The sequence below is a fragment of the Palaemon carinicauda genome, chromosome 27 (assembly GCF_036898095.1).
Source record: "Palaemon carinicauda isolate YSFRI2023 chromosome 27, ASM3689809v2, whole genome shotgun sequence".
NCBI lineage: Eukaryota > Metazoa > Arthropoda > Malacostraca > Decapoda > Palaemonidae > Palaemon > Palaemon carinicauda.
Window position 1 is genome coordinate 32,391,362 of NC_090751.1, and position 13,538 is coordinate 32,404,899.

Consider the following 13,538-nt stretch of genomic DNA (forward strand, 5'->3'; position numbering starts at 1 on the left):
GTATCAGAATTGATGATAGTACGTTTAATATTATAAACGATTTATTGATGTGGTTACTGTTAATATAGCTAGCACTATTATTAGGTACGTTAGTTTATGAGTCATTAATTGGGGTCGTTTTATACCTTGAGTTATGCTTAGCTCCGCCTTGAGTTATGCTTGGCTCCGCCTTGAGTTATGCTCCGCTATAATGGATACTCATTGGGTGAGAACTAGTTATCGTTCCAGAGCAGATTTTTGGAGTGCAACGGTGAAATCCGGCACTCGGACTCCGGCTGAAGCCTTTTACACACGAACCTTTGTCATGTTTGATCACAATTACACCGTTAAGGCCCCCGTTTTCATTGTATCTCCGGCTTCACTGGAGATAACTCATTCATTGAGGTTAATGTTATCGTACCGGAGACGGTCACGATATCACGATGACGGGCCTTTGCTACCGGACCTCCGGTAAAAACAGAGATCAAGCAGGAGTCCAGAACCGGAGTTAACAGTGTGATACCAATGAAGTTTAGAGATTCATGCTACGTGGTTACTGGTTTCTATTATAATTTCTTAATTTATTAAGGTGTTAGCTACTACCATACTCACACATAATTAAGATTTAAGTGTTTCTGATTCATAAGTCAATGACAAGAATCTCAAGGAACATCCAGACTTATGTCTTCTTTCTTTTTACAGAAAGTCCGCTGCACTGCCAGGGGCTGCTCCGCTGCCTTTACTGATCCCATGGGCCATGATCTATGCCGGGCCCATGCCCATTGCGCCATATCCTTCTCTCGGGAACCGGGACAAGCCCCCTATACGATATGGTTTCCGGAGTCATGCATGCTCTGCTATGAGCTGTCAGCCCTACTCCTGAGCGAGGAGGTAAGTTGGTTCTAGTGTCCCTGTTAATATCCTTTGCGAAGAATTAATTGCTCTTTATATATTGACTTCAGTTTTGGCTTCATCATTAATTCCCTCTCTCCTCTTTCAGGCTGATGATGAATCTCTCAGGGAGGCGAGAGCTACTCTCCGGCCTTGGGTGTCAGGGTTTGGGAGGAATGCGCCGGCTGGCGCACTCTATCTCCTTGATGGAGACATGGCTTCTCGCCTATTCCCAGGCTCTACTACTGCAGCATTTCCACCGGAGACAGCGGCCCGTTAATTGAAGTGGTTAGAGCAATCATTCTAACTGAGGAAGAGGTTTTAGTGACGGAGGCCGAGCCCTACCTAGGTCTGGACGAGGAACCCATGGATAAGCAGGTAGGTGGTGTTGAGTTGGTGGACCCCCTTTCAACCCACACTCCTTCCTCTACTACTTCCTTTCACGGCTTTGATAAACCTACGGCTTCTCCTCGAGGTCCCTCCGTTCCTGTACGACCCCAGGTGAAGCCACTACGTACCTTTAAGCCTTCAGCTTTGCCATTATCAGTGTCACCGGTTGCGGGACCCTCAAAGGATCCTGATGTTCATATTACTATACCTAAAACCGTGACTCCTAAGAAGTCAAAGTCCACTAAGTCCAGGGCTTCGTTAGAGGATCAGGCTCGGGAGCCCCCTTTATCCACCGCCATGGTCAGGGATATTGTGAAAGAACAGATACAACAATATCTTCAACAGTCTAGGGCAGACCGAGGAGCTATGATGGAGCTCAAAGATATGGTGGCAAGTCTCATCCGTTCCGGAACTCAGATGCCCCCTCCTTCAGCCCCGGACGCATCGAAGTTACCTCCCTTCGAGAAAAACAACCCTTGGAGGTTTGCCTTACATGCTCCATATATTGATGGTGCCATAACTCTAGAGGGCATAGGCACCCGTCCTCTAGAGGACTTAGAATTTTACCCTCCGGGACTAGAATTCCCATTCAGCGGCTTCGTCCGATTGAAAGAACATGCCTTGGTTAGGTTAGACAAGGTACCGAAGGAAACGGTAATATTCCCTAAAGAGCAGGCCCAAGCTTTCTGGGCCAGGACGTTGTCAGACTGGGGGTGCACTAATTCCAAGCTCACCTCACACAAAGGAGCCTACACCATATTTACAGCTTCTCCAGTTATTACCTTGCCTATTACAGATAAAGTGGCAGCTCTTACTTTTCAGGCTATCAAAGAAGGTTCTGCCATGCCGGCTCTTAAAGAGACCGATCCCACCTCCATGCTCATTCCGAGTACCGTTACTATCTGGGATGATGCCCCCGCTACTTTCACAGTAGGGAAGTTAGACCCAGACTGTGCCTCTAATCTGTTCTCCGAGAAGCTTCCTAAATTACCAGATATTCTTCTCAAGACTGAGTTTGAGGCACGGAATAGGTTGGCTAGGTCTCTCCACTCCATTACCTCCGTGGAGTCCCTAACCTCACTTTATCCGACCGAGACCATGTTCCGGGTATTCACAAAGAACCTGTCTCTGTCCTTCCAAATCGACTTACACGAGTTGTGTCCTTTGCAAAGATGATGATGATAACACAACATTTATTTTCATGCCCAAAGTAAGGGATATTAAGGAAAAAGGATACATTAGTATAAATGTTGGAAAATCCTAGTAGAAACCTGGTGTAATACATTAAACTAAAAGATTTTAAAAATATCACAAGAGGTTGCCAAAACTGATTAAAATGTAAAATACAAACTTGTCACTGTATACAGTAAGGTAGAAAGTGATCATATTAAAACTTGAGATTTTCATTAACATTATTATTTGTTTTTACAGGAAAAAGTTCAATTACAGAAGGTTACTAATATAAGCTAAGAAGCTTTGCACCTAGCCTTTAGTTGATAAAGTGCCAGCAAACATGTTTTACAAAGGGAGAAGTTAGGAAACAAGAACTTAACAAAATGTGTAAAGCTTAAACCATCCTTTAGTTGCAAAGTAAACTACAGATGAATAATAGGCCCATATGAAAAATGGAATTCCTAAACAAACTGTATAACTTATGACAGTAATGTTAGGGTATTTGGAATTTGGGATTATCATACCGAGAAATTTTGGGGGTTTTGACCACAAGTCTAAGAGCCTCCCATCTGGTTACACAAGGCATGCAATCTACGACAACAGAGTGAAATGCTAGAAATCTTTTTTTAAATAGGCTGTCAGTTCATTCAACATGAGTAAATATTTGAATAATTTTCTCATTAATTTTTAAGTGAACACAGGAAGGTATAGTAATGATTATTAATATGGATGGTGAGAGAATAGAAACATTATTCATATAAGTATTTTGGGGTAAATACAACAGCCAACACAAGGATGAGAGAAAATGTGGGTCAAAGAACAGTTGAAACAAGAAGGTAGCTGAGTGTGAGTGTGTGCACAAGATTGGAGAGAGACTTAGATGGTCTGTGGAAGCTGGTGTGTTTAATATGAAGAGATTGTTATGCCTTCATTGAAAAATGTAAGGATCTCAAATAAGCTGAGAATGGAAGTAAAAAAGTACAAGCTGTTGATATGCATTGCTTGCCAATTATGTGTATCATGAAAATAAAGGGGTAAGAAACTTTAACATCGCCTACACAGAAGTGTAGGAAGGCTTATGTAGGTAAAAAATCTGTAATAATCGATAGAAGGAAGTACTATTTGCTTGTGAAAAGTATGTACAATGAGAGAAGGTAAGTTATAAAGTGTTGGAAGGATGGTAAGGAAGAGTTAAAGGAAAGAAAGGGATTCAATATCCAGGAAGTTCAACCTTGCATGCAAAATAGAGGTATATACTGTAGTAGTGTGTGTATAGGGTATTCAAAGCAAAGTAATAGTACTTCTGCTCGAGTTTCATTTGTGATTTAGCTTTTAGTGTGAGTGATGACTGAATGGTAATACCTAAAGTGCACTGTTTTGTGTGGCAGTGACCAATGTCTTATTTTTCCCAGAAGCCACCCCATGTTAGATGAGACACTCTGATGCTGAAAAAGATTATACTGTATATCATTGAGGATTTATATATTTTCTTTCCAGTTGTGCCTGTTTTACCACCTCTTCCTTCAGGTAATTATTCCATAGAGGAGAACATTACTCCTTACTTGGTCAATCAAACTTTAACATTTGTTTGCCCAGAAGGCCAGTTAACAAAAACAGGCAACAACAAGACCTCCATTACTGCTACTACAACAGGATGGACTACACTAGACCCAGAATTTTTTTGCATGGATGGTAAGTAACAAGTTTTATTTTTTTTGTCTTTAACTTTTAATATTCATTACAAAACATCAGAAAATGTCCATGAGACTGAGAATTTCCCTGATGTAATATTACCATATTATGTAGTGTTAAAAGTTTATTATTAGGCTGACTTATATCATTCTATAATTAAATCTAATTACTGAATTTTGCCTTTTTAAATTTTGCAGAGCTCTCCCAGAGGGTTTTGTTATAGATGTAGGCCCTATGTAATGTACACCTTTTTTAAATATAAAACTTACCTGCTGATTATATAAGAATGGCTAAAGTCCCTAGACGCCCGGCAGAAAACTCAAAACCTCGCGGCTATCGCAGATATGCAAGGTGTGCACTAGCGCCCTCGCGGTATTCAGGTTGAACTGTACCAAACCCTTCAGATCTTCTCTGCCGCCATTGCTGGCTGGAACTATTGGAAATTCTCTCGAAACTTACTCTGTTTTAGACGGTTATTTGGTGATGTACTCCGTTTTTTGAGTTAGGGCTTTCACATAATTGTTTTCCTTTCCATTTATTCTCGAAATTCTTTTATTTTGGGGTTAATTTATGTAATTTAACCTTTGTTTATGTTTTTGGTTTCTCTCTTACCAATTCAATATGTCCGACTCCTCCCCTGTAATTCGGAAGTCTGCTAAAGGTTGTCGTACTTGGCTTCCTAAGGCTTCTGTGGACTTTCATAGTATTTGTATTAAATGTAGGGAAAAATCTTGTTCTTTTGGGGATCGGTGTGATGAATGCATTTTGTTAACCGATAGCGAGTGGGTAACATATGAACGTTACATTAAAAGATTAGAGAGGGACAGGGTTAGGCACAGTTCGTCTCGTTCTGTTGATTTGTCCTTACCTAAATGTCATTGATCCTATTCCTTCCCCCGTAGTGGTAGATCAACAACCGAAAGAACCTTCTATGAAGGATATGTTAACTGTGATTCAGGCTCTCGGTGAAAGAGTCGAATCTTTAGCTGCAGACAAAAATTAGATCCTGTCAGAGATCAATGTGCTGAAAAGTGGTCGCACGGGCGACCAACCAAATGTGAAAAGTGTTTCAAATGTGTTTAGTGTTGTGGAGGGTGCGTCTGCACGATCCTGTCGTTCACCCAGCCTACGACCTCTTTCAAGCTCCCGAACCCATGGGAGAAGTAATGTCGGATGGCAAAAGGGAACGAGAGGCTTCATCAATTGTGCAGACGTCCCCTTGAGCGTTCCTGCTGTCGTAACACAGGTTGCTCACCCTCATCATAGAAAAGATGAGGTTGGTGCGTTGTCACCTTCCTCGGATGAAGGTTCGTATAGCGAGACCTGGCGTCACGCTTTCATATCGCTTAAAAGGAAGTCTCACGCGGTCGTTCAGCGACACAAATTGCCTCCGCGTCGACGAGGCTGTAGTACCTGGGATACGCCTGAGCGTTTTCATTCGCCTGACGGTTGCACGCCTGCGAAACGCTCTGACAGAGGTCCTGTTGTAGACGTCGATGTGATACAGTCTGATTCAGAACTGATGCCTGTTTCTGATGTGACGGTTCATGCACCGCCGCTTCCATCAGACTGGCTTTCGTCGCCCGAAATTGGGAAGCGATTTGATAGCGAGGTAGAAGGCAATTTCTCATTAGAAAAGGAGTCTAATGTATCGCATAGCAGCGATCCTAAGTGGTCTATGCTTTTGGGTATGAAACAGCAGCTCTCGTCGTTGATGCGGTCTTATCAACCTGCGGTTAGCAGTGCGGTTGGGCATCAGTCTTCGGACCCGTTGTCGCACAGGCGGCCTGTTGTCTCTGGCACTGACGCGTTATCGCCTAGGCGATCTCTCAACCGCAGTGTTCAACAGCAGGATGAGGTGGATGAGTCACGTCAGGGAGCTGTTGCTAAACAAAAATCAACCTCTGAACGTTTTTCTTCCAAAAGCGTTGACGTTCATCTAGGACTGGATGGTAATGAACGCGATGCGGAACGGCAGCGGCAGCAAGTGGACGCAACGCGTCACCATGACGGCTCTCGGCAGTCTTCTCATGATGCGACGGAGCGTCAGCATCAACAGCAAGCAAACGCTAGGCATCCATGCGACAGCTCACGTCAGTTGTCTCATGACGGCATAGAGTGTCAGCATCAGCGTCAACAGCAAGGGGACGCTAGGCGTCCACGCGACGGCTCACGTCAGTTGACCCTTGACGCCGAGCGTTAGTCCATTCGTGGCGTCACACATCAGTCAACCTCGACCACCCCATTTCAGTTGGATGCTGTTTCCCAAACTGAATGCGATTTTAAATGGAAAACTTTTGATCGCCCGATAGATGTTGAACATCGCAAACGTTCTCATTTTGACACTGACTCCTCGGTTCAGGCTGCAGCAACAGCTGCACTGCCAGAAGAAGAACCAGAGGAGGTTTCTGACCTGGACGAACCGTTGGAAGCTATTTCGGAAGAGGAAGAAGAGAAACTTCCTCAACATTCAGTGGATCTCAAAAAATGAATGTTGATTTTCACGGGACTCTTTCCAGACCACTTTGCTCCTGTGGCTCCACGTTCTCCCTCATCGGAATTTACCTTGGGGAAGGCTACTAAAGTGCCTCTTTTTACCTTGGGGAAGGCTACTAAAGTGCCTCTTTTTACTAAGATGGTGCTCTCACACTCTTCTAAAAGAGCCTTGAAACTGATGGGAACTTGGATGGAATCAAAGAGGACTCTTGGCAAAACAGGCTTTGCCTTTCCTCCCGCAAGATTGGCTTCCAAATCCAGCATTTGGTATGAGACAGGGGAAGTTCTGGGCTTGGGAGTTCCTGCCTCTGCCCAGGGAGATTTCTCGAGCCTTGTGGACTCCTCTTGTCGTCTGGCCTTGAGGAAAACGAAAGTGTGGTGGTCTATGACAGAGTTTGATCATCTACTTAAAGGCATGTTCAGGGCCTTTGAAGTTTTTAAGTATTTAGATTGGTCTTTGGGAGCCCTAGGGAAAAAGGTCTCTGAAATGAAAGGCGCAGACACTAGCAGTCTCATTCATTTGATGTCCTGTATGGACAATGGAGTTAGGGATGGCTCTAACGAGTTGGCTGCTCTTTTCACGGCTGGAGTGATTAAGAAGAGGGCCACTGTGTGTTCCTTACTCTCAGCGGGAGTTTCCCCTTACAAGAGATCGGAATTGCTATTCTCTCCACTGTCCTCTACTTTATTCCCACAAGAGTTGGTAGGGGAAACTGCCACTGCTCTAACCCAAAAGGCTACGCATGATCTAGTGGCTAATACGGCCAGGAAAGTTCTGCCTTCTTTTTTGTCCCATAAACCAAAAGAAGGTACTTCTGGGGTACGACCCTCTCAGCCCTTTCGTGGTAAGCCTACCGGAAGGGGTTCCTTCAGGTCCGACAGGAGGAAACCTAAGAAGAGAGGAACCAAGACTGGCCGAGGTAGAGTCTGACTGCCCTATCCTTCAGACAGCAGTAGGTGCCAGGCTGAATTACTTCTGGAAGGCCTGGGAGAAGAATGAAGCGGACCCTTGGTCCGTCCTAGTGTTGAATGAGGGATACAAGATCCCATTCTTATCAAATCCTCCACTAGTCACAGATCAGGTGGATCTTTCGCCTAGATACAGGGAGGGGCCAAAGAGGCAGGCCATGCTGCTTCAGATGTCTCTGTTACTGGAGAAGCGAGCGATAGAGAGGGTACAGGATTTAACATCACCGGGGTTTTACAACTGGCTATTCTTGGTACCCAAGAGTTCCGGAGAATGGAGAGCAGTTCTGGACATAAGTGTTCTCAATGGCTATGTCCAGAACATTAAGTTTACCATGGAAACACAGAAGAGGGTTCTGGAAGCGGTAAGGCGATTGGATGGTCTCATTAGATCTCCAAGACGCCTACTTCCATATTCCAATACACCCCAGCTGCAGGCGTTATCTGAATTTTATGTATGGAAACAAGGTCTTCCAGTTCAGAGCCTTATGTTTCGGTCTCAGCACAGCTCCTCTGTTGTTCACCAAAATCATGCTAAATGTTGTAAGCATGCTGCATTCAAGGAGAATCAGGGCCTCCCTGTACCTGGACGATTGGCTTATAAAAGCCACCTCAGCCGATTGCTGTTTGAAGGACCTGAGAGTGACATTGGAATTGACGAAGGAACTAGGACTCCTAGTGAGTTAGAAGAAATCACAGCTGACTCCATCCCAGAAGATTCTTTATTTGGGGATGGAGATTCAGAGTCAGAGCTTTCAGGCTTTTCTATCGCCTGTAAGGATCCAAACAGCACTCATAAAACTTCGAGCTTTTATAAAGAAGGACGTCAGTTCAGTGAGGGAATGGATGAGCCTTCTGGGGACTCTCTCATCATTGGAGAAGTTTGTGTCTCTGGGGAGGTTACATTTATGCCCCCTTCAGTTTCACCTCAATTGGCATTGGAAGAAAGGGGACAGTCTTGACAGGGAAAGCATTCCCATCATGACTTCCATAAAAACACATCTTCATTGGTGGAACAACGAACACAGACTGCAGGAAGGCCTGTCGTTGAATCAGAAGAGCCCAGACCTCGTGTTGTTTTCCGACGCCTCAAACTCAGGATGGGGAGCGACATTAAAGAAGAAGGAGCTCTCGGGCCTGTGGACGGTAGAGCAAAAAACTCTCCACATAAACCAAAAGGAGCTTTGGCAGTACATCTGGCCCTCAAAGGCTTCGAGGAGCAGATCCTGGGCAAAGTGGTCCAAATCAATGCGGACAGCACCACAGCTCTAGCCTATATAGTGAAGCAAGGCGGAACCCACTCATGATCTCTGTAGGAGATAGCGAGACCTTTTCTTGTATGGGCAAAGGAAAGGAAAGTGACATTATTGACTCGTTTTATTCGGACAGACTCAGCAGGAGAGATCAGGTTCTCCCCACGGAATGGATGTTGCACCCAGAGGTCTGCAAGAGTCTGGCAGTTATGGGGTCGTCCTCTCGTAGATCTTTTTGCAACCGCAAAGACGAAGAGACTGGAGTGCTACTGCTCACCGGTACTGGATCCCGAGGCCATGCACATAGACGCTTTCCTAACGAATTGGTCACACATGGAGGTGTATGCATTCCCACCGTTCAAGATTCTATACAAGGTGATGCAGAAGTTCGTGTCGCACGAAGGAACCAGGATGACTCTAATAGCTCCGATCTGGCCATCTAGAAGCTGGTTTCCAGAGGTACTGGAATGGATGGTAGATGCCCCGAGAAGCCTTCCCTTAAGACCAGATCTTCTCAGACAACCTCACTTGGCACGAAACCATCTAAACCTCCGAGCTCTACATCTGACTGCCTTCAGACTATCGAAAAACTCGCTAGATCTAGAGGCTTTTCGAAGAAGGCAGCCAAGGCTATACCGAGAGCAAGGAGGTCTTCTACCATCAAGGTGTATCAGTCCAAGTGGGAATTAATCAGAGAATGGTGTAGAGCTAATTCGGTTTCTTCATCCAGTACCTCTAGACCTACCTCAGAAATAAGCATAACTTCTCGTCCTCTACAATCAAAGGTTACAGAAGTATGTTAGCGACGGTCTTTAGACACAGGAACTTGGACCTTTCCAACAATAAGGACTTGCAGGATTTGTTCAAGTCTTTTGATACCTCAAAGAAGAGACAACCAGAATCGCTTGTCTGGAACCTGGACGTGGTTCTTAAATATCTCATGAGTGACAGAATTGAACCTTTACACTCAGCCTCTTTTAAGGATCTAACCTTGCATACTCTGTTTCTGGTTAGCTTAGCCACTGCTAAAAGGGTTAGTGAAGTTCACGCCTTAAGCAGGAACATTGGTTTCCGAGATGGGAAAGCCATTTGTTCCTTACAGTTGGGATTTATGGCCAAGAATGAAAAGCCTTCCCGTCCTTGGCCGAAGTCTTTTGAGATTCCTAACCTCTATGATGTGGTGGGGGAGGAGGTGGAGAAAGTGCTCTGCCCTGTAAGAGCATTAAGATTCTATTTGAACAGAACTAAGAGTTTTAGAGGCGACTCAGACGCTCTATGGTGTGCAGTTAGAAAACCTTCACTGCCCATATCAAAGAACGTCTTATCCTTTTTCATAAGGCTCTTAATTAGAGAGGCTCACACCCAGTGTGATGAGGTAGACCAGAGGCTTCTCAAGGTGAAGACGCATGAAGTCAGAGCGGTAGCGACTTCAGTGGATTTTAAACAGAACCGTTCTCTGCAAAGTTTGATGGATACAACTTTCTGGAGAAGTAAGTCTGTATTCGCATCCCATTATTTAAAACATGTTCAGACTCTCTATGAGGACTGTTATACGTTGGGTCCATTCGTAGCGGCGAATGCGATAGTAGGTGAATGATCTACCACTACATTCCCTTTTTTCCTAAAACCCTTTTCTATCTCTTGGAACTTGTAAAGTTATGGTTGTATGTGGAGATTGGTCGTCAATCTTCCGCAATCTATTGTTTGGTCAGGTGGTCAATTTGTTCCTAGAGTGTGCTCGGAACAAGGGTATTAGTTGAGGTCCTGTCATGTTACAGGTTATAGCACCATTTGACAGCTGCTAGAGATCATTAGCCCCCTGGGTGGACCACTGGATCTCCTAAGGATAACAGGCAAAATGAGGCAGAGCATCATTGCAGTCAGCTTCCTTATCAGATGAGAACCTCCTAAGTTGTTTATGTAACTCTTAAGTGAATTTCCAATTATGTTGCTGTCTCTGACCCACCACCAAAGGTGTCAATCAGCCATTCTTATATAACCAGGGGGTAAGTTTTATATTTAAAAATTATACTTTCATTATAAAATAAATTTTTGAATATACTTACCCGCTGGTTATAGTTTATAAGTTAAAAACCCACCCGCCTCCTCTCTAGAGACCATGGGGCATGGAAGATCTGAAGGGTTTGGTATAGTTCTTCCTGAATACCACGAGGGCACTAGTGTACAGCTGGCATATCTGCGATAGACGCAAGATTTTGAATTTTCTGCCGGGCGTCTAGGGACTTTAGCCATTCTTATATAACCAGCGGGTAAGTAATTTATATTCAAAAATTTATTTTATTATGAAAATATCATATTTATATACAGTAAAACTTTCTTACCTTTGTTTTGGCAGCCATGATTCACTTAGAGTTGAACATTTGTTACCAATTTGGAAAAAATACATAAAAATTGGAGTAGAATTAAATGTATCTGATGTTATCCTTTTATGATATATATATATATATAAGATTTCTTTAGGATAATGTAGAACTCATCACTTCACATATATTTTAATGGGGATTAGCAATCTGTGAATTATTTGGTTTAGTTAATGCCTATTCTTTTTCTTTTTTCAGTCTTAGGCTAGTTAAAAATGTATGCTTCTTGTAACATGGGCTTTATCTTTAAAAATTTAAAAGGTTAGTATGATTATGGGATATATGGAGACAATTGTATTTAAAGGTTAGTTTCAATCATTAATTACAAAAATAATTTTATTCTATTTTTATTTTGTTTGGGTTCTCATTATAGTATGTGCCAAAGACCCTAGCATTCCTGGCATAGCTTCCAATATCTCATCATCATGGGATGAACTGGACAAGACAGTTGGGGCTGTGGTAAGTTAATCAATACTTTGTCGTCTTGCCTCTTTTTTTTTTTTTTTTTTTTTTTATATGCAAACTTTTCTGGATATGATACTGTGTGATTTTATTATTAGAATATTTTTGCTTTGATGATAGAAAAATTCACTGATCATAGAAATGGTATTACTGATCTCCGTCTTGAAATATCATTTCTGGGCTCCGACCCGTGCCGCCCAGTGAAATGCTCCTTTTACATCATTTATAAGGTAAAAACTGCTATGAGTTTACCAGAGAAAAATTTGTATAGGAATGCTAGGTTGAACCCAGCTCGCTCACCTTAATAAGGTGTCGGTATAATACTGGGGCGCGTGAATAAATCACAACCAGAGGCCTCGCACCATTTAGATATCTCCTGTCAATATCCCCGAACAGCAATGTGCCATTCAACATCCTACTACTACTAGCGATCCCACGCCAGTGACGTCACTCCTTTTCATAGCACGCGCTATCAACACTTATTTTGCCTCGGTGTGTGAATTTCGCTGGTTTTACCTGGATTTACCTCAAGATGTCGGACTCTACCGTCACTCCATCTAAGTTGAGTACCAGATCTATGAGTTTTGAGATTTTGGAAGGGGTCTTGCCCCTTTTTTGCTTATATTATGACAGTTTTATATTTCACGACCCCGCGTGGGTCTTTCATGGCGCTCGGCTTCCTCCTACCTCTCTCTCTCTCGTCGTTCTTAACGCTATACAATGAGTCCTCCATACTGATTGTTTCTCGTAATGAACTTTCTGGGTATCCACGGTTCACACACCTTATTATTTTATTATATTGATGTCCTGTTATTACGATAACAGTTATTACGAAATACGTTAGCGTATTCTTGTTAGGTTGGCATGCCTGGTCGCCTTCGGGCGTTTCTATTCCATTAATATTATTTCTTGGATTGATTTACGTTAGCACGCCACGGACATGCTTCTCATTATTAACGTCATTCGTTTTTCTTGCATTAGCTCGAGGGTCTTTCATGAGTCAGATATTAGTTTTTCATTTTGTTGGCACTTCACTGACTCTGTGTTATGTTGGTAGCCCTGCCTAACTCCCAGTGCTGTTAGGCTTGGTTTTCTCCTGTCTCATGTCCGTTCCCTCGTTTGTTTTACGATTGATGTATCGTTATTTTTATTATTATTTTATTATTTTTATCATCCAGCATGCCTTCCTATCTTATTTTACCATGTGTTATGTTTATTAAAGTGTTATTTAGTCTTTCCACGTGATCATATCAATCGTGGGTCTGGCAGGTTGGTATACCTGCTATCGCCCCACTCCTAGCCTCCCTCCCGCCCGATACCCCACCCCAGGGTTACCTTCCTCTCTCTCTCCCATATCGAGTTAGAGTCACTATGTTGCGTTATGTTCCCCTCCCGGGGCCTTTTGCTCTCTTTGTACGGGCGGTTCCCGTCGATCTGTGAGGCTTGCTATTATTTTGCATTAACGTACATTACTTACACTTTTTGTACTACTCTACCCGATCGTAGTTGTTTTCTTTCCATCGCTCGTTTGGCCAACGGTCGACGGGAAGTTTTCTGCTCAGTCCGTGGTACCTTGTCATGTTATATTATTTTATTCAGTTTTGTACGTGCTACTCCCTCTCGGTCCCGCACTTCACGGACTCATTAAAGATCCCTTCCCCCTCTATGGTGTCCCGCACCTCACGGACCTCATATAGATATATATATAAAGACTTTCATTACAGGACCCCCGGACATAGCTTTTATACATTACCATCTGGTCGAATTGTTTAGTTGAGCCTCCGGAGCCAACGTTACTCATTATTACTTGGATTAACTTTATATATTAATCACATATACTGTATATATTATATAT

The 13,538-nt window shown here is 43.3% G+C and overlaps 1 protein-coding gene across 1 annotated transcript in view; it reads left to right on the plus strand.

Moving 5' to 3' along the window:
• LOC137620654 (uncharacterized) overlaps positions 1-13,538 on the plus strand; it is a 452,540-nt gene that overhangs the window by 398,210 nt on the left and 40,792 nt on the right. The window contains exons 26-27 of the mRNA XM_068350990.1: positions 3,931-4,125; positions 11,595-11,680. Of these exons, the coding sequence (XP_068207091.1) occupies positions 3,931-4,125; positions 11,595-11,680 (281 nt within the window). The remainder of the gene's footprint in view (positions 1-3,930; positions 4,126-11,594; positions 11,681-13,538) is intronic.